Here is a 27,324-nt window from a genome sequence, read left to right as displayed (position 1 = left end):
GCTCACGCCTATAATCCAAAGCACTTTGGAAGCCAAGGCGGACGGATCACCTGAGGTTGGCAGTTCAAGAGCAGCCTGACCAACATGGTGTAACCCCGTCTTTTTTAAAAAAAAGAAAATAAATAAAGAAATAAATAAAAAAGAAAAAAAAAACCTGAGAAACTTAAAAATATTAGTGTAAAAAATAAAATTATACGTGTCAACATAACAGCTTTGGAAATAAGCAATAGTATCTATTTCCCAAACAATAAAAATTTAGTGAGAAAGGTGGCATTGGCTTGCGTTTTTAGGGTTCAGCTATTTCAAGGAGGAGATCTAGGTTTTTATATCTGCTTCTTCATTTACTCTGTTGCGGTACATGATAAATGTTACATGAAGAAAACCTTGTTTCACACTGACAGGTAATTGGGAAAAGGAGGACCTTATAGGTCTCAGAAAGGGTCCTAGCTCTACCAGGTGTCCATGGGCTACACTTTGAGAACCACTGTCTTTAAGCAGTCATTCAGTGAAATTGTATTCATTTCTGTCAAATGTATAATTAACAATGTACTTTTTCACCATGAATGTGTTCCTTATCAGTTGCCTTGATTTCATTTGTCTATTTCTGATGATTAATTTTTTTCTCCAGATTGCAACTCAGATTGCAGTGCTGATTGCAAAAGTTGCTAGATTGGATTGTCCCAGACAGTGGCCTGAACTAATTCCCACTCTTATAGAGTCTGTTAAAGTCCAGGATGATCTTCGACAGCACAGAGCATTACTTACCTTCTATCATGTTACCAAGACACTGGCATCCAAACGACTTGCTGCTGATAGAAAACTATTTTATGATGTAAGTGATTTCACTTAGTTAAATTTGATTGTGAAAATTGTGCTACTTGTAAAAAATGATTATAGTTTTACTTCTATTGATGTTTTATTGAAAGACTGAATTATTTCTCATTTTAAGCTGGGCAGTGATATGAATAAGAAGATCACTTAGTTGTCAGTGAGGAGGATTGGTTAGTTGGACACAGTCTGAAGGCAGGGAGATCAGTTTCAGGCAGTGGAAGTAGTTCAGATGGGATGATACATCTCTTAAACGAAGCTGTGGTAATGGGTGCAATTAGGCAGGCATAGAGTTGGCATTTAGAAGTAGAATTGACATGTGGGTAATTGAAGGATGTAGGGCAGATGTAGGAAAGAGTTTGACATAAGTAGGGAGTGGTAGCCATTTATTAGGTTTTTTTGCACTGTTTGTTTTTGGTTTTGGGGTTGGTTGTGTGTGTGTGTGTTGAGATAGGGTTTTTTTCTGTCACCCGGGCTGTAGTACAGTGGCATGATCATAGCTCACTACAACCTTGACCTCCTCAGCTCAAACAATCCTCCTACCTCGGCCTTATGAGTAGCTAGGGCTACAGGTACATGCCACCATACCCAGCTAGTTTTTAAAAATTTTTTGTAGAGCTGAGGTCTCACTGTGTTAGCCATGCTTTAAAGTATTTTTTTTTTTTTTTTTTTTTTGAGACGGAGTTTCACTCTTGTTACCCAGGCTGGAGTGCAATGGCACGATCTCAGCCCACTGCCACCTCCGCCTCCTGGGTTCAGGCAATTCTCCTGCCTCAGCCTCCTGAGTAGCTGGGTTTACAGGCACGTGCCACCATGCCCAGCCAATTTTTTGTAGAGACGGGTTTTCACCATGTTGACCAGGATGGTCTTGATCTCTTGACCTCGTGATCTACCCGCCTCGGCTTCCCAAAGTGCTGGGATTACAGGCTTGAGCCACCGCGCCCAGCCTGCTTTAAAGTATTTTTAACAGTGTTCTTGGTTACGTTTTGTAATTGTAGAGAAATTAAAGGAATATAATTTTAAGTCTTATATGGCCACATGATAGGGCTCAAACTATTTCAGGTGTGTTCTGAATCATGCTGCTCTCCAAAAAGAATAGGGTGACATAGAGTTTTATAGAAAGATTTTTCTTTTGTCTTTCTTTTTCTCCTCTAAATGTACTTTAAATATAGTTCATACTTTTCCCTAAATTAGCAGGCTTTTCTTTGGGAGCTTCCAGAGTTCCTTTTGCTTCTAAACTTAGCATGTGGTTTTAAGCAACCTTTCCCTGGCCTCATTCTGACTTTTGCTCTGGTCTCTACTTCACTGTCCATGATTAGAGATGTTTCATTCTTAAGAAGGTGGTAGCCTAGTCCTATGATGTGAAAAGGAATCAGTGAAGAGTGTGCAGCGTGTAGAAGGGAAGGGATCTAGTGGAAGGAGCCAAGTGAAGAGAGATTTCTAGAAGAAAATACTTCTACTCTTTTTATGTTGCCTTTATTTCTACACAAAGAACTGCCCAACTTTTTGTTCCTGAGGATTTGGACTCAAGTGTAGAGCCTCTTCTTTGAGAATGGACTAGGGAAGGGTGGTGGGAAGAATAGTGTCTAATCTTGAGCTGTCTTTCATGTCCACATTAGTTCTCAATGTGTTATATACACAGACTGAGACGTTTCAGAACTACACTTTTGGAATCTTCACTTTGAGGACATGGCTTGGCAATGAGCGTTTTTAACAAGCTCCCCATATGATTTTTATATATACCAAAGTTTACGTCAAACTACATTGTATCCTTTTCATTTTTAACTCAGTGGGTTTAAATAGCTAGTCTTATGTTCATTCGAGGATGTTGTGTGTAAGAGAAACTGTTTTTGATAGTTCAAGGTTGCTTTTCAAATCCTTTTCACTTTTGCTTGACGTCTAGCCAGCACTAAACGAAATGGACAGTTTACTCACTCCAGTCTTTGTGTCAGATTGTTTTTGCTGAACTCTTATCCTCACCTCAAACCCTTTACTTCTAGGACTTACTTTTTTGTTGGGGAGAGTCCCAAAATCAATTATCTAGAAGATTCTTGGTTACAGTTACCTGTTATTAAAGGCTACCAGTCTATAAAAGTTTGAATTCATATTTCAACTTTATCTTAAAGTTTACTCTGCGAATATGTTGCCTTACAGGTACAGTTTATATTTAGCCGAGGCAGTCTCTACAGATTGTAGAGATAAACAGGGCCTTAAGCTGGATAACGTGTGTGAGTTTGCTTCTTGTTTTTTTTTTGTTTGTTTGTTTCTTTGTTTTGTGGTGTGAAGCTAGTTCTTCTCCATATAAAATGAAGTATAGGCTTAATTAGCATCTTGTACTTACTTTCAATGTAGTAGTTATCACACTGTGCTGAATTGTAATTTTCTTATTTTTCTCAAATTCACTGCGGTGTAGCTCTTACTGCTGTCATCCTACTGCATAGTCTAAAAGAGTACACATAATGATTGATGCTCTATAACTGTTAAGTGAATGAATAATAGGAGACTTAATCTTAGGTACCTGCTGGATATCAGAGTGATACAGTGCAAAACTTCACAAAGCAGGATTTTTGAGAGATTAGTCAAAGCTAAAGATACCTGGAAAAAAATCAAATTAGCACCTTTTGTTTTGAAGTGGAACAGCTGAACCTGGAAATATGGACTACAGTAGGGACTAGGAAGGGCAGCCTGTCTCATGTGGTTGAGGTACAAGATGTGTACTTAATTGAAGGTAGCACATATGGGAAGACATTATTTTAAAGAGCAGTTTTGCTAGTTAATACAGCTGTGCCTGTTTTGGTAATTCGAATTATAGAAAATCTCCCTTTTAATTAGAAAGATGCCAAGATAGTCATCAAGTACCAAATTAGTTTCCTATATAAAAAAAAGTAAGGGTCAGGCCTCATGCCTCTAATCCCAGCACTTTGAGAAGCTGAGGCAGGCAGATCACCTGAGGTTGGGAGTTTGAGACCAGCCTGGGCAACATGATGAAACCCCGTCTCTACTAAAAATACCAAAAAATTATCTGGGCATGGTGGCTCATGCCTGTAAACCCCGCTACTCGGGAGGCTGAGGCAGGAGAATCACTTGAACCTGGGAGGCGGAGGGTGCAGTGAGCCGAGATTGCCACTGCCCTCCAGTCTGGGCGACAGTCAGACTCTGTCTCAAAAAAAAAAAGTAAGCTTATGGTTAAGCTGGTTGCTACAGCAAAGTAATGCAGAGTACACTTAAAATTGCTACCTGCTGCTCAGTGTATCTCAACAATTTTTTTTTCTTTTTTTTTTTTATTTCTTGCACATATGGGCAGTGGAGACCCAACAATTTTTATACCCTTTCCTCCTCTATGTTAAAATAAATTAAGCTCTTTTTCAGGGGTGACAAATTACAGAATCAACAATTGAGAGCAAATTGTTTTGCAGTAACAAAATTGAGCTTGATGTGACACAAAAAGGAATTCACTTATTTATTTTTTTGAGAGAGAGGTGTTACCTTGGCTCACTACAACCTTTGCCTCCTAGCTTCAACCACTTCTGGTTCCTTAGCTTCCTGAGTAGCTGGCATTGTAGATGTGCACCACCATGCCCAGCTAATTTTTGTATTTTTAGTAAAGATAGGGTTTCCTGATGTTGCCCAGGTTGGTCTTGAACTCCTGGCCTCAAATGATCCACCTGCCTTGGCCTCCTAAAGTGCTAGGATTACAGGCGTGAGGCACTGCGCCCGGCCAGGAATTGTTTTTTTTTTTTTGAGACGGAATCTCAATCTGTTGCCCAGTCTTGAGTGCTGGAGTGCAGTGACACAATCTTGACTCACTGCAACCTCCACCTCCCAGGTTCAGTCCCATAGTAGCTGGGATTACAGGCATGCACCACCATGCCTGGTGGTAGTTTTATAAAAATACAAAATTTTTGTATTTTTAGTAGAGGTGGGGTTTTGCCATGTTGGCCAGGCTGTTGACCTCAGGTGATCTGCCCTCAGAGTGCTGGGATTACAGGTGTGAACCACTGTGCCTGGCCAGGAATTCATTTTCTGTAAAACAGTATGCCTTTATATAAACCTAAATATGATAAAATATATATTAACTACAGTTAAAATCCAAAGTCTCTAAAGATCAGGAATTTTTTTTTTTTTTTTTTTTTGAGATGGAATCTCCCTCTATTACCCAGGCTTGAGTGCAGTGTTACAATCTCAGCCCACTGCAGTCTCCACCTCCTGGGTTCAAGTGATTCTCCTGCCTCAGCCGCCTGAGTAGCTGGGACTACAGGCGCACACCACCACACACGGCTAGTTTTTGTATTTTTAGTAGAGACTGAGTTTCACCATATTGGCCAGGCTGGTTTTGAACTCCTGGCCTCATGATCTGCCCTCCTCGGTCACCCAAAGTGCTGGGATTACAGGCGTGAACTACTGTGCCTGGCAAAATAAGGAAACTTAAGGTACAAGTAGAAATTCTAATGAAATTACAAGTGTGTTAAACTAAATAATGTCTCCAAATCATGGTGTGTAACCCACAAATGTATGCTGCGGAGTGCAGTGGCACAGACATAGCTGTCTGCAACCTTGACCTCCTAGGCTCAAGCAGTCCTCCCACCTCAGCCTCCCAAGTAGCTGGGACCACAGGTGCATATGATTGTACCCAGCCTGGATATTAGGGATGAACGTGAAATTTTTACTTCTGTCTAACGGTCACTTAACAGTTATTGAATGCCTACTATGTACAAGAGATATGTACAATTTTTTTTTTTTTTTTTTTTTTGAGACGGAGTTTCGCCCTTGTTACCCAGGCTGGAGTGCAATGGCGCGATCTCGGCTCACCGCAACCTCCACCTCCTGGGCTCATGCAATTCTCCTGCCTCAGCCTCCTGAGTAGCTGGGATTACAGGCACGTGCCACCATGCCCAGCTAATTTTTTGCACTTTTAGTAGAGACGGGGTTTCACCATGTTGACCAGGATGGTCTCTATGTCTCGACCTCGTGATCCACCCGCCTCGGCCTCCCAAAGTGCTGGGATTACAGGCTTGAGCCACCGCGCCCGGCAAGTATTAAGTTTTAAAGCAGAATTTCCATATTGTTTCTTTTTTGATTTTTTTCTCAAATGTTACATGCCTTCATTTAGTAGTACCTGCTGTGTGCCTTGCGTGTTACATGCTTTTCATATCTGTAGTCCTTAAAGTACAGGTTAAGTACTTCTTATCTGCAATGCTTGGGAACAGAAGTGTTTCAGATTTTGTAATATTTACGTTATACTTAGGTTGAACATCTCAAATGTGAAAATTGAAACACTCCAGTGAGCTTTCCCTTGAGCATTGTGCTGGCACTGAAAGTTTCGGATTTTGAAGCAAATACTTCAGACTTTCAGATGTGGATATTTTAGCCTGTAGTTCTCTCATATTAAGTATTACTTTCTAGGGCCAGAAAGAGGGAAGAATTAATTAGTAGATCAAGATCTAACTTTGCCACTAATATCTATAAATCTCATTTATTTTATTGTTGTAAGAAGTAGGGATGAAAATTTAACACTGAAAGTTGCTTAAGGTGAAATGAAGTAGAATCTTTGATTACCTGAGTTACTGAACTTTGTCACACATGTTTTTAGAGTCAAATGATAAATAGAAAATGAGATGATTTTATGAAACAGAATAAAATTGTATTTTAATGACTTTGATTCCACCATGATTAAATGCTTCCTTTTATTTACTCTTGTGACAAGTAAGAACCTTTGGTATAGTATCAGAGACGTTCTTTGGTATTTTTTATTCTTTGTTTTGTAGGTGAGTGGGGAGGATTTTATGTTTAATATATATACTGTGATTTGCACTGTTTGTATGCAGGTGGTAGAATTCTGCAAAGAGATATTCTTCTGGTAACAGAAGTAATGCCTGAAAAAATTAAAACAGTTTTGGCTAGGCACAGTGGCTCACACCTGTAATCCCAGCACTTTGGGAGGCCGAGGTGGGCAGATCACAAGGTCAGGAATTCTAGACCAGCCTGACTAACATGATGAAACCCTGTCTCTACTAAAAATACAAAAACTGTCTGGGTGTGCTAATGTTCATCTGTAATCCCAACTACTCGAGGCTGAGGCAGGAGAATTGCTTGAATCCAGGAGGCGGAGGTTGCTCTGAGCCGAGATCATGCCATTGCACTCCAGCCTGGGTGACAGAGTGAGACTCTGTCTCATAAATAAATAAATAAATAAATAAGTAGTTCTGCCCCTTTTGCTACCATTATTATAAAATACTATTTTTATGTTTTACAGACAGGGTATCATTGTGTCTCCCAAGCTACAGTTCAGTGATACAATGTACTTGCATCACTGCAACCTCAGACTCCTGGGCTCAAGCAGTCCTCCTGTCTCAGCCTCCTGAGTAGCTGTGATTACAGGCGTGAGCCACTGTGTGTGGCCAGTATAAAATACTTTCAAAATAAATCTGACATGATTTCAAAATACCATGCTGGTTATGTAGGGTGGCAAATTCTCCCTTAATGTTTTCCTTCTTGGGCCTATGCCATGTTTTATTTGGCAGACTCTTTTTTTTTTCTTTTTCAAGCTTAATCTTACTTTTAATTGAGGAACTAGGGAATAGTTACTATCACCATCTTTTTTTTTTTTTTTTTTTTTTTTTTCGAGTCTGGCATGTGAATCTGGCATGTAGTGGAGGGTATTGAGAATTAGATAAAAAGTCTGGCTCTTATGACTAGTGAATGGGACTAGTTCTAATTTACACATATATATTACTTATATGTATATGAATATATGTATATGTATAAGAAAAACATTCAATTTCTTTTTTGAGACGGTGTCTCACTCTTGTCCCAGCTGGAGTGCTGTGGTATGATCATACATAGATCACTGCAGCCTCAAACTCCTGGGTTTAAATGATCCTCCCACCTCAGCCTTATAAGTAGCTGACATTACAGGCATGCGCCACTATGTCCGGCTAATTTGTTAAGAAACATTTTGTAGAAACAGGGTCTCACTGTGTTACCTAGGTGAGTCCTCAACTCCTGACCTCAAGTGATCATTTTGCCTCAGCCTCCCAAAGTGCTGGGATTACAGTTGTGATACACTATGCCCAGAGTGTACTTTATACTTTGATATCAAAAGGTTTAAACAGGGCCAGGCATAGTGGCTCATACCTGTAACCCAATACTTTGGGAGGCTGAGGCAGGAGGATCACTGGAGCCTAGGAGTTTGAGACCATAGGCTGGGCAAAATAGTGAGACCACATCTCTACAAAACAAAAATAAATAAATTAATTAACATGGTATAGTGGTTCATCCTTGTAGTCCCAGCTACTTGGGAGGCTGAGGTGAGAGGATTGCTTGAGCCTAGGAGATTAAGGCTGCTGTGAGCTGTGACCGCACCTCTGTACTATAGCCTGGGCAACTGAGTAAGACCTTGTTTCAAAAAAAAAAAAAAAAAAAAGAAAAGTTTAAACAGAACTCAATTATACAAAAAAAAGTGCTTATCTCTTTTATTAAATTACAATGCAGCTAGTTATTAGTTACTGTATTAATAGACATTGGAGCATAGAAGATAATGCAGGTTTTGAGCACTTTCCTTGGATTCAAATCCTGTCTCTTCCTCCTGTTAATTGTGTTCTTTACTCTTGAGCAAGTTACTTAACATTTTTATGCCTCACTTAATTTTCTTATTGTAAAAGGAGATTAAATAATATCTAGTTTTAGATTGTGATGATTAAATAAGTTCACATAGGTAAAGTGCTGAGAGTAATGCCTAGTGCATGGTAGCATTTAATAAATGTCTTATTATTCTGTAAATATTTTATTTACCATTTACGTTATCATTATCTACTTAAATACTTGTATTCTGATAAACTGATCTATTGAACATACCTTTTATTTGTTTTACTTTGAGACGGAGTCTTGTTCTGTTACCCAGGCTGGAGTACAGTGGTACAATGTCAGATCACTGCAACCTCTGCCTACCGGATTCAAGCGATTCTCTTGCCTCAGCTTCTCAAGTAGCTGGGATTATATGCGCGTACCACCAAATCCGGCTAATTTTTGTATTTTTAGTAGAAGCAGGGTTTCGGTATGTTACCCAGGCTGGTCTTGAATGCCTGACCTCAGGTGATCCAACTGCCTTGGCTTCCCAAATTATTGGGAATAACACCATGCCTGGCTTTTTTTTTTATTTGAAATAGGGATAGAATCTCACTTTGTCGCTGAGGCTGGAGTACAGTGGGCAGTCTTGGCTCACTGCAGCCTCACTTCCTGGGCTCATGGTATCCTGGGATCCTCCCACTACAGCTCCCCAAGCAGCTGGAACTACAGGTACACCCTGCCACTCCTGGCTAATTTTTTTGTAATTTTTAATTTTTTTTGTATTTTTCGCCATGTTGCCCAGACTGGTCTCCTGACCCCAAGTGATCACCTGCCTCATCCTCCCAAAGTGCTGAGATTACAGGCATGAGTCATCGTGCCTAGTCTCAGCATGTTTTTAAATGAGTTCAAGTGACTTCAGATAATACCGACACAAAAAATTTTGCTATAAAGATACTCCTTTTAAACAATTTTAATATAATCTATACATAGAAGTTAATGTTAACAGGTAGTTCTAAGGAGATGCAAAGAAAAGCTATAAAATTAATCAAAATGTCATTTTGTTGTAAGCAAGATACTGATTTAAAATAAAATAGTTTTTTGATCTTATTTGAAATTTGGATATGGCAGCCTTTGAGTTTTGGTTTTATTTGTTACAAAAAGACATAGTACAAAATGGATCTACAAATTATAGCCATGGCTATAGATTTCATTTTTGGGGAGTTGAAATATTTGTTACAGTAAGAAATTTTACTTTAGTTTAAAATTTAACTTTAGGTGTTTTATAGAATTCTTACTTATTCTGCCTCTAATTCCTTCTGTTTCTATTCTTTCACTTCTGGCTGACAAAATATTTTAATGATGTATGTGTTGGAAAAGTTTAGGATGTTGTCTGTTACACAGTAAGTACAATAAAATTTAGGATGATGTTTTTTCAATTCTGGATACATATTTCAGTCTTTTATTTTCTGAAAGGATTTACTAAGAAAAATACAAATTCATTTTATGGTTTACTGAAGTTCTAAGTAAAGCATGCAAGTTTGTCGAAATAAAGCTTCTTTCCCACTTTTTAAAGATTATTTCCCTCTGTTAGAGTGAATGTTTGCTTCTCTGCTGTAATATTACTTCATGGGAAAATGTCAATTTCAGACTCTTTTTATGATACAGCAGCTTATTTTGTAACACTGTATTAATTGAGAGAATAATCACTAAAGTATTTTGGCTAGGATGAAACAACAATTGGATTTTACTCTTTGAAATATTACATATATACTTGAGAATATGATAAAGTAACTTAATAAGTAGTCATTGTACCTGTTGTGAAGTATACACACAAGACGACGGCGGGCCAAGGCCTATCCCTCACTGATTTAGTTTGTAAAAATACAGTGAACCACTTTTAGATTCAGGCAGTTCATTATTTAATTTAGACAGAGAAAGGAAGCTAGCCAAAGGTGCCAGCTTCCTGTGGGCCTTGACTCATACACCAGAAAGAATGACACAGAAACAATAGGTGGATGACTCCAGTGTGACTTGTGGGATGCTTAATTGCTGAGAAGTCAATTCAAGACAGTATGGCTCAGTGGTTTTATATTCTACAGTCTGTTTTAAGGGGAGAAGGACAGAAAGCCTTATACCTCTTCAGAACTTGAGAGGTGATGAGAAACTGTCTCATAACAGCCTAATGGAGGAGGTAAAGGAGGCAAGTAGGAGATGGTTTTGTAAGTTTCTTACAAGCCTTCTATCTTCTTGTGTTCTGGGAGGATCCCAGGATCTTTTTCCAAGACAGAGATCAACTGAGGTTCAAGCCTATGCTAAGCTTGTGTGTTCTATGTGGATACATGTGAAGTTGTCCTGGGGGTTATTATCAAGCTGTTTTAATGGGACAGGCCACTAAACCTACTGAATTAAACTAACAGAAATGGAATTGATTTTTGCATAAAAACATTATTTTAACAGGATTACGTCTCTGGTTTCTGATGTCTCTTTTATAAATAGCATTTAATTAGTCAACATGATATGCTTGTATCTTGAGTTAAAAAAAAGTATTCTGAAGTATGCTAATGATAACTAGTCATATATACTTTTATCTAGTTGTTTTTTTTTTTTTTTTTTTTTTTTGAGACGGAGTTTCGCTCTTGTTACCCAGGCTGGAGTGCAATGGCGCGATCTCGGTTCATCACAACCTCCACCTCCTGGGTTCAGGCAATTCTGCCTCAGCCTCCTGAGTAGCTGGGATTACAGGCATGCACCACCATGCCCAGCTAATTTTTGTATTTTTAGTAGAGACGGGTTTCACCATGTTGACCAGGATGGTCTTGATCTCTTGACCTCGTGATCTACCCGCTTCGGCCTCCCAAAGTGCTGGGATTACAGGCTTGAGCCACCGCGCCCGGCCCACTTTTATCTAGTTTTAATTTAAAGTAGATAGCCATGTAGACTCAACTGGATTGCTCTGAGACCTCCTGGAAAAAATTGAAGATATCATTGGAAGATGTTCTGCCTCAAACTGGGAGGCAGAAGCTAACTACTTTCTTAATGTGAGGTTCAGATTTTTAAATACCAGTACACTTCAGTAAAGCAACTGAGAAACCATGTGGTTTGTATGTTCCTGGCTTTAAATGTGCAAAAGACATATGGGAAGAACTGGCAGAACACAGAAGCTTGTCTTCTTTGTGTATCTTTGTATATTGATTTATCTGACATACTCAGTGAGGGTCCATAAATCATTGTTTTAAACTGAGTTTGCAACCTATTAGTGGGGATAAAAATAATAAAAATAGAATATATAAGGCTACAATGCAGGCATTTGATGAGGTGTTAATATTGTTTTAAGAAAGTAGCATTTTAGGGGTGTGTCTGTGTGTGTTTAACAGCCAGTGTAAGCTGTATGTGTTACTGTGCACTGTGGCTAAAAAGACATGAAACAAGCCAGGCGCAGTGGCTCATGCCTGTAATCTCATTACTTTGGGAGGCTGAGGCAGGCGGATCATAAGGTCAGGAGATCGAGACCATCCTGGCCAATATGGTGAAACCCTGTCTCTATGAAAAATATAAAAATTAGCTGGGTATGGTGGCGGGCACCTGTAATTCCAGCTACTCGAGAGGCTGAGGCAGGAGAATCTCTTGAACCATGGAGGCAGAGGTTGCAGTGAGCTGAGATAGTGCCATTGCACTCCAGCCTGGTGACAGAGCGAGATGCTGTCAAAAAAAAAAAAGGTGTGAAACATTGCCACAAATATTCTTTGATTATTTCAGATCTCTCAGAAAATGTGTGCTTAATTGTAAAACTAAAATATATTACTTCGTAGTTCTAATTTATTAATGAAATCTATAATACAGTATGAATAAATTTGTTGCCTTTTTTTGCAGTTAGCTTCTGGAATTTATAATTTTGCCTGCTCTCTGTGGAATCACCATACAGACACATTCCTGCAACAAGTTTCTTCTGGCAATGAAGCTGCAATTCTGAGTTCACTAGAACGAACTCTGCTATCATTGAAAGGTACTATTAAGCTTGACATGTTCATTTTGAAATGAGATACCTCTGAACAGTCACCAAATAGTCGTTTTATATGGGTTTTCTGTTCCCAATTTCACTGGGAAAATAAGGGGTTAATTTTTCCCTGAAAGATAAGGGTTTATTTGTAGTTTTGTCATAGTAGCTTTTCCTCTACCCCTTCTAATTTATGAAAGCACATATAGTAAGTCGAAGTGGATAGTTTTATGTTATATTCACGTTACTGTGGCCTCATGGCTCTGAATGTGTTTTTTTCAAATGCTTCTAGTTTTTGTTTCTACTTTATTTTTCTCACTCTGGACCCTACATTTATCATTGTCATGCTAACTTTCCTAAAATTTTTTCTCTAGGCTGGAATGAGCCATCTTTCACCTCTCCTTTCCCTGGAAAGGCAAGGGTCCATCTTTCTTGTTAGTACCTTAGGCGCACTTGCATTTCAGAAGGTGCTTGATGGGATGCTGTCTTGGCCTGCATCTTGACATATGTTGCTTGTAGGCATTCCCCCCTAGCATAAATCTTCATCACACTTCCCCTGGGCTGTTTATCTTGATGAATGTATCTCCAGGTTCCTTTCCTTCTAAAACATACCTGTTTGTCTTACTCTCTTACTCTTCTAGTCCCTCTTCTTTATGTTCCTGTTGGTAAGGTTCTTTTAGTTTTTTTTTTTTTTGGACAGGGTCCAGGTTGAAGTGCAGTGGCACGATGATAGCTCACTGCAGCCTTGAACTACTGGGCTCAAGTGATCCTCCCACTGTAGCTTCCTGAGTAACTGAGACTACAGGTACATGCCACTTTACTGCACTGATTTTTACATTTTTCTGATCTTGAACTCCTAGCTTCAAGCGATCCTCCCGTCTTGACCTCCCAAAGTGGGATTACAGGGATGAGCACTGTTCCTGGCCTAAGTTGTTTTTGTTTCTTTGATTCCAGGTAGCATCCGTTTCTCTCTTACTCTAACTCACCTTGCATTCTTTTTAGTTTTACTTATAAGTTCTTTTATTATAGTCAGTCTGGTACCTTGGAATTTCATCATAGGGTCTTGACATTTCCTTATTGCGTCACTTAGTTTAACCAGACAATGATGCATAAATCCCGAGCTGTCAGCACATTTTGTGAAACTGTGAGGAAATGTGTGAATGATTTTAAAGGACCATTGATAAATAAAATCCATTGTAGAGGTGTAGCAGGAGCAGCCGCAGGAACACCAAATGGAAAAGGAAGAAGTTTATTCTGCCGGGAGCTTGAGTGATAATTTGTCAAAAGCTCAATTCATCTAACAAAGGAAGGTTCTGCCTTTATATAGGCTTATACTTTAGGTATTACACGTGGAAGAATCTTATGTTTATAGCTTTAGAAATAACATATGAAAAGGGTCTCGGTTTACAGCTTCAGGAATCACATATGAAAGGGTTCTGGTTTACAGTTTTAGGACTCACATGTGAAAAGGTTTCTGTTGACAGTTTCGGGAATCACATATGAAAGGGTTCTGGTTTACAGTTTTAGGACTCACATGTGAAAAGGTTTCTGGCTTAATCCTGTTTTAAGTAAAAATAATGCCTTCTTGAGAGTCCCCAAGACCAAGTCTGCCACCTACAGGAAGGTGAAACAGGAGGCGCCAGTTGGTCAGCCTTTACTTCTATTGAAATGCAGTATGATAGTCAAAGGGGAAGTTGATCTGAGATGCCTGGGTCTCCCTCTTCAGAGGTAGTTATAAAAGTGAGTAGAGATGTTTTTGTCAACATCCTTGAGGAAGAAATTACAGGCCTTGGAGAGAAATGTTTACGTAGAATTAGAGAAACTGATGTAAGGCTGTGTATAGAAAGCTGTATGTATAGTATATTTAATGATTAGGAAATTTTCAAGATTTCTTTTTATTATAAAGTTTTTTTTACCTTTTTGATTTCAAAACCTAACTCCTGTCTGACAAAAGGTGTAGCTTAAAGGTCTTAGATTCATACAGGCATCCTGCTCTGGAAAATTTTGTTCTCTAACTATACATTTCTGTCCTGAAATAAAGAAATACTTCAGACTAGAATTTTTTCTCCCTTGTAATCGCTATCTGAATTTACACTTAGTTGTATTTAGTATCTTTTAGACATTGATGCATTCGTTATTTCATTTGACAAATCTATAGGTGCTTCGTATTGGGGAGACAGAGTTAATGATCACACACATATATTTAAAGTGACATCTGTGACAGAGGCCTTATGATATTAGGATAACCGATAATGTGATCAGAAAAAATTTCCCTGAGAAAGTGGTCTTTGAGCTGTAATCTTAAAGGGTAAATGGAAGTTAACTAGGTGACGAAGGGAGAAGGAAAGAATCCTCTCAGGTATTATGGCTCAAGGTCTTAATGGGAAAGCATATCCAGAATAAGGGATTCAATTTGAATTCTGTTTTCTGCTTATGTAAATGAGGAAAAGTTACTACAACATTATAATGCAGCAGCTTCTGTGTCGCATGTAATTGATGGTTTCAAACTGAAGATCTTGTAAACAGCTACATTTCTAAACCTAATTTTAAAACATTGCTTTACACTTACAAAGAGAGGGTCTAGTAGACAGCTACATTCTAATCCTAAATTTAATCCATTGCCTTTCTACTTCATAAACACTATTTAAAGTATAATTTTTTAGTACTATAGATAGCAATGCTTATTTAATGAACTTTTTTTTTTTTTGAACTTTTTTTTTTTTTTTTTTTTGTGACGGAGTTTCACTCTTGTTACCCAGGCTGGAGTGCAATGGCGCGATCTTGGCTCACTGCAACCTCCGCCTCCTGGATTCAGGCAATTCTCCTGCCTCAACCTCCTGAGCAGCTGGGATTACAGGCACACGCCACCATGCCTAGCTAATGTTTTGTATTTTTAGTAGAGACAGGGTTTCACCATGTGGACCAGGATGGTCTCTATCTCTTGACCTCGTGATCCACCCGCCTCGGCCTCCCAAAGTGCTGGGATTACAGGCTTGAGCCACTGCGCCCAGCCCTTTAATGAACTTTTAATTTTGCCTCTTACGCTGTCATCATCCTTATTGTTGCAAAATAATTGCTATATTTTACATATAACATGGAATCCATCAATAACCTGTGAAATAGGATTTGTTAACCGCATTTTATAGATGAAGAAACTGAGATCTAGAAGTGTCGCCCAAAGTAATAATATAGCTGTAGACAATCGAGCAAGGATTTGAATCTAGCTCTGCTTTCAAATCTGTTGTCCTGCTTATCTGTCTACACTGATTTGTCAGTGTTACTCATAAAATGTCACAGTTGAGCAGTGTAGTTTATTCCAAATTTGGAAATAGAGTTTAATTTTTATATCCTTTTTAGGAGATAACTGTATTTCCATTAATATAGCCTAAAACTGAATGAATTTTTTTGTTACCGTTGAGTCATAGCTCAAAGTTCTTGAAATAGAGATAACTTTCTCAATTTCAGTTATTACAGGTAGGAAGTACTAACAATTATATAAATTACACTGAATTTTGGAATCCAGTTTTAGAAACATGAGAGTAGTTACAATAAATCAAAAGAACACTGCTTTTGTGAGTTAGAAGAACTAGACATTAGTTCCGTCTTTCCCACTAATTTCCCAACCAAATGACCAGGAGTTAACTTTCTAACCCAGATTAACCTCCTAGCTTGATTAGGTTTTGTGATTCCGAATCTTTATTGTGATTGTGATTTTAGTTGGATGAAATAAGATCCAAGTAAAGTTTCCTTTTGCTTTTCAGTGCTGCGTAAGTTAACTGTTAATGGATTTGTGGAACCTCATAAAAATATGGAGGTGATGGTAAGTGATCGAAGTAATTAACTGCGACTTTGGGAAAGGTATTTTCCTGAATGTTTAAAAGAGTGCTCCTTTATTTGGCATTCAATTAGAACTTTTATTAAGTGACCATCTAGTTTTTTACCATTCTGACTTTTAGACTTCTGGTTTGTTTTCACTACATTAAAGTGGCTGTTGTGTAAAGGAGAGGAAATAGGCCCAGGATATTTCTCAAGATGCCATGGTACATTGAGAGTCAATTTGAATTTAAAATAAACTCTTGAATGCTATTATAACATTACCAGGTACATTTAGATACTATTTATATAGTTAATATTTTTCTTTGTTTTTATGTATTTAAAATAAATTTGCTTTTTTTGTCTAATCATAACATTAATAGATGCTCTTTGCAATCAATTAAAAAAATATGAGAGAAAAACCTTGTCAATAAATTGATCATAAGTTGTGATATATATTCATTGTAGATAGCCATCTGCTTTTTTCTATGCAAACATGTAGTTACTTTTTTTTTTTTTTTGTGAGACAGAGTTTTGCTCTGTCACCCAGGCTGCAGTGAAGTCACCAGGCTGGCGCGATCTTGGCTTACTGCACCTTTGCCTTCTGGGTTCATGCAGTTCTCCTGCCTCAGGCTCCCAAGTACCTGGGATTATAGGCACGTGCCACCATGCCCAGCTAATTTTTGTATTTTTAGTTTCACCATTTTGGCCAACTGGTTTCGAACTCCTGGCCTCAAGTGATCTGCCTCTTTTGCCTCCCAAAGTGCTGGGATTTCAGGTGTGACCGTGCTCAGCTTCGTTGCATTTGCTTTCTATAAATGAAATGGCATTTTAGTATACTTATATCTGTGTTAGTTTTCACATTAAATTTAGCTTAGGTAAAACATTGCTTTTTTGTAAGTTGCTTTGAGGGTTGCTCAGGAGTTGAGGAAAAAACAAATCTAATTGGATCTTTGGGTCTCTCCTATTAGATCTGACCAGAACCATTAAAAAAAATAGAATTTTTTGTATATTGATGAGATTTGATTGAAATAATTGTTCTATTGTTAGAAGAGTTTAAAACCGGTTAATATACATCATAATAATGTGATGGTTATTTCATCTTTTGAAAATTTACATGCTTTTTTTAAAGTTAAGAATTTCAGAAAAAGAAACTAAAAAATCATTTATAATCTTACCCTTCAGAGATAATGGTAAAGTTTGTAAATATTCTTGAAGACATTTTATTCATATTCTTTTGGATAGACCTTCTCACTCAATTTGATATTAATGGGATCATATTTACATCTTGTTCCCTTACCAGCATTTTAAAAAACAAACTCAGCATATTATAGATATCTTCCCTTGTCAGTTATATTGTTACGTGTCACTTTAAAAATGATTGTATAGTATATTCATATGATTAATGTCAATAGACTTAATTTTTTTAAAAAAGAGATAGTAATATAGGATTCTTATACTTACCTAGTCATCTGTTGATGGGCATATAGGTTCTCAGTTTTTCATTTTTGATAAAAGATATGGAATGAACATTTGGGTCATTTATATGGTTTTCCAATCTCTTTAGGATAAATTCCTAGAATTGAAAATGTTAGGTTAAGCTTATGCATGTTCACAGTATTGATACATATTAACAAATTACTGAAAGGTATATCAAGCATCAGTTTAAATCCAGATACATTTTAATTGCCATACTGTCAAAAAGGGTTTTCGAGAAACCAACTTGACAATACTCTTTCAATTCCCTAATTAGAATGTGTAAATTCCGTGAAGGGAGGGACTTTGTTTTATTTACTGTGACTCAGAGCTTGGAACAGTCACAGTAAATAAATAGTAAATTCTCAATAGTTATTTGTTTAATGAATACATCCTTTATTTTAGAAGCAGTGTATCAAAAGCCTCAGGAATTATGTGCAAAATTACCCTTATTATATTAACTAGAATATTATCTTTATCTTTTTTTTTTTTTTTTTTTTGTGATGGAGTTTCACTCTTCTTGCCCATGCTGGAGTGCAGTGGCACGGTCTCGGCTCACCCCAACCTCCGCCTCCTAGCTTCAAGTGATTCTCCTGCCTTAGCATCCCAAGTAGCTAGGATCATAGGCACACGCTACCACGCCTGGCTAATTTTTTATTTTTAGTAGTGACGGGGTTTCTCCATGTTGATCAGGCTGGTCTCAAACTCCCGACTTCAGGTGATCCGCCCGCCTTGGCCTCCCGTAGTGCTGAGATTACAGGCGTGAGCCACCTCACCCATCTTCTTAACTTTTAAGTGAAAATGAATTGATTTGACTTACATCTCTATAAGGTGAAATAATGGTTTACACTGGATATCATCCATACTATGTATGATTTATTTCCCTTCAGAGTTCTCCTGTCTGCATAAATCATATGTCAGCCTTTACTCAGTTATAAATGCCTTAGTTTAGCAATTAAGGTCATCAATTAATTGGAGAATAAAATTTTAACAAATTAAGGACAGTGTTTCAAATAATATAAAAATCCTTTTTGTCTTTTTTTTTTTTTTTTTTTTTTGAGGCAGCCTTACTCTGTCGCCCAAGCTGGAGTGCAATGGCGTGATCTCGGCTCACGGCAACCTCTGCCTCCCAAGGTGAAGCAGTTATCCGGCCTCAGCCTCCTGAGTAGCTGGGATTCCTGCCATCATGACCAGGAAATTTTTTGTATTTTTAGTAGAGACGGGGTTTCACCATGTTGGCCAGGCTGGTCTCGAACTCCTGATCTCAGGTGATCCACCTGCCTTGGCCTCCCAAAGTGCTGGGATTACAGGCATGAGCCACCGTACCTCATCTAAAAATGTTAAAAATAACCTAAAGCTTAAAAGATGCTAAAGAAACAATATATGACAGTAGTGAGATTGTGGGCTCTGGAAGCAGGCACATTGATTTGATGGCCTTTAAAATTAATGGCCTTTGTAATTTTCTACTTTCTTTGCAGAATAGGACTATTGGACCCTTTTATAAATTTAAGATACATGTGGGATCTTAGTGATCCTACTCTTTGCTATTGAAACCTTTTGCTGTTTCATTGTTCTCTTGTTACTTTTCATTATCAATTATTGCCAACTATGCTTTATAAAGACAAACAGTATGAAAATGGAAGATGATGCAGTAGTGAAGTTATCATCCTGAAGTTTTCTTCTCTTTTTAAATTGTATTCCCTATTTTATTGCATCGAGTTTCCAGAAGGCATAAAGGAAGACTGGAAACACTCATTTTACTCTGCTTTTAGCTTTATTTAATACAGTTGAAAATTCAGAATTTTACGTTTTCTGCCTAAAATGACAGAGAGAAAGAAGAAAATTGACAGAGGAAGTGGTTTACTAATTTTTTGATGAGTCAGTGGATGGATATTCAGAGTCTGAGAGTAGTACTCTTGACTCTAATGATAACACTGAACTTGATTGTCTAAGTAAAATGTCAGACACCAGGTCTTAATGGTATCCTAATTGAATTTTCTCAAACTCAAGAATTGATGAATGAATAATGTATTTCTGAGGACAGAGAGGAAATGTGCATTCTTGAGTTATTTTCCAGGAAAGCCACCGTCATCCAGTATTTCATGACTACCTCATTTGCTAATAGAGTATGTGACATCTTTTATGATATTTATATACCAACATTTATTGATACAAAGATGTCTTCTATGTTTAAATTCTTATTAAAATTTTAAGTTTTTTTTTTTATATTTACTCCTATTAATTACTCAAAATGTATCTTAGAATATGTTTTCAAAAATAAAGTGTCCATTAGACCTAGCAGATATATGTTGATGCCTATCTAATACTAGTATCTGAGGACTCATGTCTCATATACTTAAAGTTAAGAACTGTGGTTATTGCCAAACACTGTTCCAGGATGCTGGGATAAAGCAGTAAACAGTGCAAAGTTCTGGCTCTCAAGGAGCTTGCATTCTAATGAGAAGAGTCACATAATAAATGGACAAATGCAATATGTCAATGGATTTAAGGCCTATGAAGAAAAATTACAGCAGAGTAAGGAGCATAGAGAGTGTTTAGTGAAACAGGATTCTTAAAAGGTAAGTTTTTATTTATTGCAAAATGATTCATGTAACTAAATGAGATATTGAAGATATGAAACACTATAGTTATTTACTTTTGGGAGACTTGTTTATAATAGTGAATTTTTTTTTTCCCTAATTTTAACTTATTTTTCTTCAGCTGATTTTTTTAAGTGATGTGTTAGATTTGTTTTGGTATCCATGAGAAAGGTACAAGGTAAATATTTGTAACAATGAATTGAGACACTTGAAAATAAAATAATATTCTTTTCTAGGGTTTTTTACATGGAATATTTGTACGTCTAAAACAGTTTCTGGAATGCAGTAAGTACTTTCATTACAGTCCTTTTTACTGTAGAATTTTTATTCATTAACAGATTATTCATTAATAACTAGGATTAACGAAGGATTAATAGATGCTTATTCATTATTAGCTTCTGTTGCGCACTTGTAAATCTGGAGAAAATGTCTCGTCCAGTTGCCTTGAGTAAACACTTGATAGCTGCAGAGATCCTGTATATAGCTAAAACGAATATTTTCTGTCAACTTTCTGAAGTTAGAAGCTTAGCTTTTGTCTCATATACTGGAGTCCCTCCTTGGACTACGATCCAAGACCTACAGTTGATGCCTGAAGCCACAGATAGTACTAGACCCTATGTGTACTATACTTTTTTTGAGCTAATATCCGAAATAGCTACTAAGTGATCAACAGGCAGGTAGTATATATAGCCTGGATATGCTGGACAAAGGGAGGATTCTTGTCTGGGTCAGAACAGAGTGGACCAGCTTGAGATTTATCACCATACTCAGAATGGTCCACAATTTAAAACTTATGAATTGTTTATTTCTGGAATTTTCTGTTTGATATTTTTGGATTGCAATTAACTGCAGGCACCTAAAACTAAGAGGGGACTACGGTATTGGTACTGAGTGGAAGGGAGTTCGCCATGTTGCCAAACTGGTCTCAAACTCCTGGGCTAAAGTGATCTGCCCACCTTCATCTCCCAAAGTGTTGGAATTACAGGTGTGAGCCACGTTGCCTGGCCAAAACAGATTTTAAAAAAAAGATTTCCCTGGGGCCAGGCGTGGTGACTCATGCCTGTAATCCCAGCACTTTGGGAGGCTGAGGTGAGTGGATCACTTGAGCCCAGGAACTGGAGATCAGCCTGGGCAACATGATGAAACCCTCTCAATACAAAAAATATTAAAAAGTTAGCCAGGCATGGTGGCGTGTGCATGTAGTCCCATCTAGTTGGGAGGGATTGATTGAGCCTGGGTGGTTGAGGCTGCAGTGAGCAGTGATCTCACCACTGCACTTCAGTCTGGGTGACAACAAACCCTATCTCAAAAAAAAAAAAAATCTATTTTGTGTTCATTCCTTTATGTTTTACTGTGGCTACCCCTTTCCAGCCAGACATTCACAACAGTCAGATGTTTAACAAATATTATCTGTAGACCGTATGCCAGATCCTGTTTAGACTTCTTGTAGCCTCTTGCTTTTAGTGTTTGTTGCATATCACTGTGATATAAATTTCCTTAAATGACAGTTTCATTTTGTAAATCCCTTGTTCATTAATCTCTACTGACCTATCTTTAGCATCCTTTGTAATCCACTACCCCACATGAGAGACTGCAGTATTTATATTTGTGTTGTATTTTACTGGTGGTCTGTTTGTTACCATCTTCTTCCATGTGATTGTCAGCACCTTTATTTGGACATATACATACAAATGTGTGTGTGTGTGTGTGTGTGTGTGTGTGTGCGTGTGTGCGCGTGCACCTGTGTGTGTGTTTGGGGACTTGCTACCCTGAGAAGATATCTTAGTCTGCTCACTTTTAAGGAGCTGTTGATTGTTTTATGTTAGTCAGTTTCAATTTAGTAAAATATTGTTGAGCCCATTGCCAGAACTGTTTTGGGTCCTGTGAATGCAAAGATGAATAAGAATGTTCATACTATGTAGTTAAGTTTTCTGAAAATAGTCATTTTTCTCTGGCCATCCCTGTGGGTGTAGCAGAAGGAAGAATATAAGCCCTTCCAGGAGAGAATAAGATAAATGAACAAACAGAATATGAATATTATTATTAGAGAGCAGAGTAGCTGATGAGCTGATGATCATTGTTCTGAATGTACAAAAAAAAATTCACGACAGGGAAATTATCAGAATAAATTTGTCAAGATACAGGAAAAATGATAATGAGTATATTACTCTTTGAGCGCTTTATTTTACACATGTATGTTGCTTGACAAATACTTCAACATTTAGTTTTTAAGTGTTACCCATGTTTCATTGCTAAAATGACTCCTTTTACTGTAACAGTGAGTTCAGTTCATGTACTAGGGTTAATTTTGTATAATATGGCACAGAGGGCTACTGTGTCTGTTATTCAGTGTAAATCTTGGTATTGCTTTTTAAATAATGAATTCATAATGCAAAATAACCAAAAATAAAACCAGCAATATTATTTTTATAAAAGTTTTGATGTTGTCTTGGTTGTAAACTTACTAACTTCTACTAAAATTTTATAATGTATTTTAACAGGTAGAAATATAGGTACAGATAATGTGTGTAGAGATAGACTGGAAAAGACCATCATTCTTTTTACTAAAGTGGTAAGTGTTTTTAAAAACTTGTTTTCTCAGATATAATACACATATTCAGATTTAGAAAGGAAAATGATATTTTTGTAACTATACATTTTCACTTTAGTGTAAGGAAACCTATGTTCTGACTCCTAATAGGAAAGCTAAAAAATTGCTTTAGTATGTACTTTAGCATGCATATAATTAAATTTATATACCATGTGTCATAATGTGTAAGTCACCGTGATATATGAAAAATCAATTCTAATAGATATTAAAATATTTGATTCCTCTAAAGCTTATTATTTCTTGACCCACTAGAGAAAGTGGAGATAAAGAAGATAGCAGTGCAGTTCAGCTAGAAATAGATCAAATGTAGCAGACAGTATAATATCAGGAAGTTAGTATATTCAGAATGACTATCACACTATCTTCATACTGAACATCTGTAGAGTGGAATTATAGGGGGTATTCTGTGGTAGGCAGTGTGTATAATTATATTTGATAAGGCATTAATTTTTATGAAATTCTGGGGTTGAAGGATTGGGAGAATTGCAAAGAATTGGGTTACAGCAGTTAGAAAGACCTGGCTTTGGACTGCTTGCACTTAAATAGGTACTTGCAGACAGGTGGGGATATCAAAATCCGTAATCGGTTTTCCCTTTTTAGTTAAAGGTTCCATAATAGGGTAGGGGTTGCTTATTCCCTGGGAGGGGAGAAAAGGAGCAGAAATGAGCTGTTTTTTGTCTTTGTGTTTTAGGTAGTAATTGCCTTTACTTTCCGTTGTCTTCATTTCTTTTGTTCCATGTAACCTCAACAACAAAAGCCCACCTAATCTTCCAAGATACACTATAAAATTGACTCAGATTCACTGTTAAAAAAACACAAAGCAAACAGGATGATATGCTTAGTCAAAGGGGACTATACAGGATATATCACTGACACTTACCTGCAGCTCTGCTCCCTCACAGCCCCAACTCAGTATATCAATTACATAAGTCAAATTTAGAAAGTATTATTTAGATGATCAGTTTTAGAAAACACATTTATTTAGCTGTGAGATTTTTCAGTTCTTTCTATTGTTTCTTAAGGTAATGACATGGATAGTTGGTGTCTGTAATTTATTCTACTTTACATAACAAGTTGGAAGCAATTTCATTTATGGTATTTGTATTTATGATCTCTATGATTTTATTAAAGCTTTTTAAATCGGAACGTTTCAAAATAGAATAAAGTTACTCTAAGTAGAATTGAGTAACTTTGAGTCTTCATGAGATCATCACTCAGCAACAGTTATCAATCTGTGGCCATGGTCAGTGTTACTTTGTCTGTGTGCTTCTTTCCCCTCCCATCCTTGCTGGTTATTTTAAAGCAAATCCCAGACATTATCTACCATTATTTGTAAATATCTGAGTTTCTTTAAGTGGTAGGGTTGTTTTGTTTTGTGTATGTTTGTTTTCTGAGATGGGGTCTCACTCTGTCACTCAGGCTGGAGGGCAGTAGTGTGATCTTGACTCACTGCAACCTCTGTCTTGCAGACTCAAGTGATCCTTCCACCTCAGCCTCCTGAGTAGCTGGGACTAGAGGCGCATGTCACCATGCCCAGCTAACTTTTTGTATTTTTGGTAGAGACAGGGTTTTGCCTTGTTGCCCAGGCTGATCTTGAACTTCTGGGCTCCAGTGATCCACCCACCCTTGCCTCCCAAAGTGCTGAGATTACAGTCATGTGCCACCATGCTTGGCCTGTTTTTTGTTTTTGTTTTTTTTAAAATAGAATCTTAGCACAATTATTGTATTTTTAAAAAATAGTAATAACTTCTTAACATCACTTAAATATCTAGTCAGATTTTAGATGTCTCTGTCTCATGCATTTTTTATAGTTTGTTTGAATCAGGACTCAAGTCATGTCAGCTCCCTTTCTATCTGTTTGATTTCCTTGCTATTATTTTTTGAGGTAACGGGTAATTTTCTATACTTTTTCATGTTTTGAATTTGATTGCTTGTATCTCCACAATTTTTTTTTTTTTTTTTTTTTTTACATATTCTTTAGTCTCCACACTTCTCCTACTCCTCCCCCTATATTTCTTATAAGTTGGTAGTTAGATGTAGAGGCTAAGTCCCTTTCAGGCTTTTTTGTAGGGATAGGACAGGGATGACAAGAATACATTATAAGTGTTGCTCTGTATTGCATGACATGCACACATGCGGTGTGGCACACAGTGTCTGATTGCCTTTTCTGTAGCTAAGTTTAATGAGTGATCTATCAAATTTCCTTAGCATCTTTTCTCTTACCTTAACAGCTGTTGATCATCATTTGCCTACATCCCTTATTTGATTAGGAGTTACAAAATGATGGCATTCTAATTCTGTTATTCCTTTTGCGTTTATTAGCTGAAATTCTTCTATAAAGAAGACATCTCTCTCATCAGCTACTTGATAAATTAAAATGCAATTAATATGGGAAAGGCAGGATAATATTTAAATTATTTCCATTAGTCTGTTACGTTTTAAGGTCTGTCTGTTGTACATTTAAGCATTTTCTATCATATTTACCCATTGTTACGAAATTGTGTATGATTGGGTTTGTTTTGGTTTCTGTACTGAAAATGATAGAAAGTTCTTATTAAGAGGTATAATCTAATAATAATCCACATTATGTGATGTACCTCAAGAAGGGTTATGATACATGTAAAACTGAGTGAATGTGGACTCCACATTAAGGTACAAACTTGCTAAATGATTATTAGTAAAGTTATAATTGGGGTGATTATGTTCCAATATGGATTTGGGGAAAATGCATGTTAATTTTTTTTTTTTTTTAACAGCTTTTGGACTTCTTAGATCAACATCCCTTTTCATTTACTCCTCTAATTCAGAGATCACTGGAATTTTCTGTAAGCTATGTTTTTACAGAAGTTGGTGAAGGCGTTACATTTGAACGATTCATTGTCCAGTGTATGAATCTTATTAAGATGATTGTCAAAAATTATGCTTATAAGCCATCGAAAAATTTTGAAGGTAATTGCTTTACTGGCAGTTTTAAATATTATTTTAATCTTAAGTGTGATATAATTCCTATATTTATATAATTTTTAAAAAATTTTATTTGTTTTAGTTTGAAAAATAAATTGTTGCTGGGACATGAAATAAAGATAGGGATTATAGGCTTTAGTATGTTTATACTAGCTTTTAAGAACAATATAGTGCATTTAATAAGCCATTTTTGCTGGGCGCGGTGGCTCAAGCCTGTAATCCCAGCACTTTGGGAGGCCGAGACGGGTGGATCACGAGGTCAAGAGATCGAGACCATCCTGGTCAACATGGTGAAACCCCGTCTCTACTAAAAATACAAAAAATTAGCTGGGCATGGTGGCACGTGCCTGTAATCCCAGCTACTCAGGAGGCTGAGGCAGGAGAATTGCCTGAACCCAGGAGGCGGAGGTTGCGATGAGCCGAGATCGCGCCATTGCACTCCAGCCTGGGTAAAAAGAGCGAAACTCTATCTCGAAAATAAATAAATAAATAAATAAATAAGCCATTTTTTGTAGTACAATAAAGTGATTGAAGCTTAGGGATTTTAAGAATTAGGTGCTATAGTCATCACTGCAGCTTATGTTGTAGGCTGTATTCATTTGAACAAATAAAGGCTCTCTCTGACTTTATATAAAGTGTGATTGCTTCTAGACGGGTTAAATTGTTATATTATTTGGAGTTCATTCATATGCATGTGTGCCAAGATGAATGAAGAAGTCTTGTTGGTAGGGGGAGAGAGAAACACACCCTCTACATATGAGGAAGCTATTTCAATATGCTGTGATAGTATTGCATGGTAATACAGAAGCTGTAATGGTAAGACAGAGGCAGGAATAATGTGAGTGTGTTATAAGGAAAAAGTATCTTTGAGATTTGTTTATAAAAAATTAAAATTTATACACAAGTATGACTTTTTCCCTGAGAGTATAATTTTTATATATTTAAGTTACATAATTCAATGTAGCTATAATATTTGGCTATACAATTAACTTGGAAATTTCATTTTTCTAGATAGCAGCCCTGAAACTCTTGAAGCCCATAAGATTAAGATGGCATTCTTCACATATCCTACTTTGACAGAGATATGTAGAAGATTAGTCTCTCATTATTTTCTGTTAACTGAAGAAGAACTGACAATGTGGGAAGAAGACCCAGAAGGCTTTAGTAAGAATTAATTTTTTAGTGTTAGCATGGCTTTTCTCCCCTTTCTATAAATATGTGTTTGAGTGATAGGTATAATATATTTTCATACAGCACTTTTGATCTGGGAATCTTGGTTTTTTAAAATTAACTTATTCTTTCTTTGTTATCCATTATGACAAATTGAGACGCGGAAAATGAATGACTTATACAAATATGATGTAGAATTTTGTCCAGAAAAGGACTCTTTTAGTTTTTAGATTCTTTTACAAATAGGTAGTTTCAAACAAAAATACAAAATTAACTCTCTGTTATCAGGTCAGTTTCTACTT

The 27,324-nt window shown here is 37.0% G+C and overlaps 1 protein-coding gene across 3 annotated transcripts in view; it reads left to right on the top strand.

The window, feature by feature from the left end:
- The window catches only part of IPO11 (importin 11), a 211,850-nt gene that overhangs the window by 43,935 nt on the left and 140,591 nt on the right, over positions 1 to 27,324 (top strand). For all 3 annotated transcript variants that reach the window (XM_003925805.4, XM_074385585.1, XM_074385598.1), the window contains 7 exons: positions 629 to 832; positions 12,265 to 12,397; positions 16,150 to 16,208; positions 20,514 to 20,562; positions 22,779 to 22,849; positions 25,645 to 25,837; positions 26,864 to 27,016. In XM_003925805.4, the coding sequence (XP_003925854.1) occupies positions 629 to 832; positions 12,265 to 12,397; positions 16,150 to 16,208; positions 20,514 to 20,562; positions 22,779 to 22,849; positions 25,645 to 25,837; positions 26,864 to 27,016 (862 nt within the window). The remainder of the gene's footprint in view (positions 1 to 628; positions 833 to 12,264; positions 12,398 to 16,149; positions 16,209 to 20,513; positions 20,563 to 22,778; positions 22,850 to 25,644; positions 25,838 to 26,863; positions 27,017 to 27,324) is intronic.

This window comes from Saimiri boliviensis, chromosome 1 (assembly GCF_048565385.1).
Source record: "Saimiri boliviensis isolate mSaiBol1 chromosome 1, mSaiBol1.pri, whole genome shotgun sequence".
Taxonomy (NCBI): domain Eukaryota; kingdom Metazoa; phylum Chordata; class Mammalia; order Primates; family Cebidae; genus Saimiri; species Saimiri boliviensis.
The sequence above is the reverse complement of the archived record's forward strand: the minus strand, read 5'-3'. Positions and strand labels throughout refer to the sequence as shown.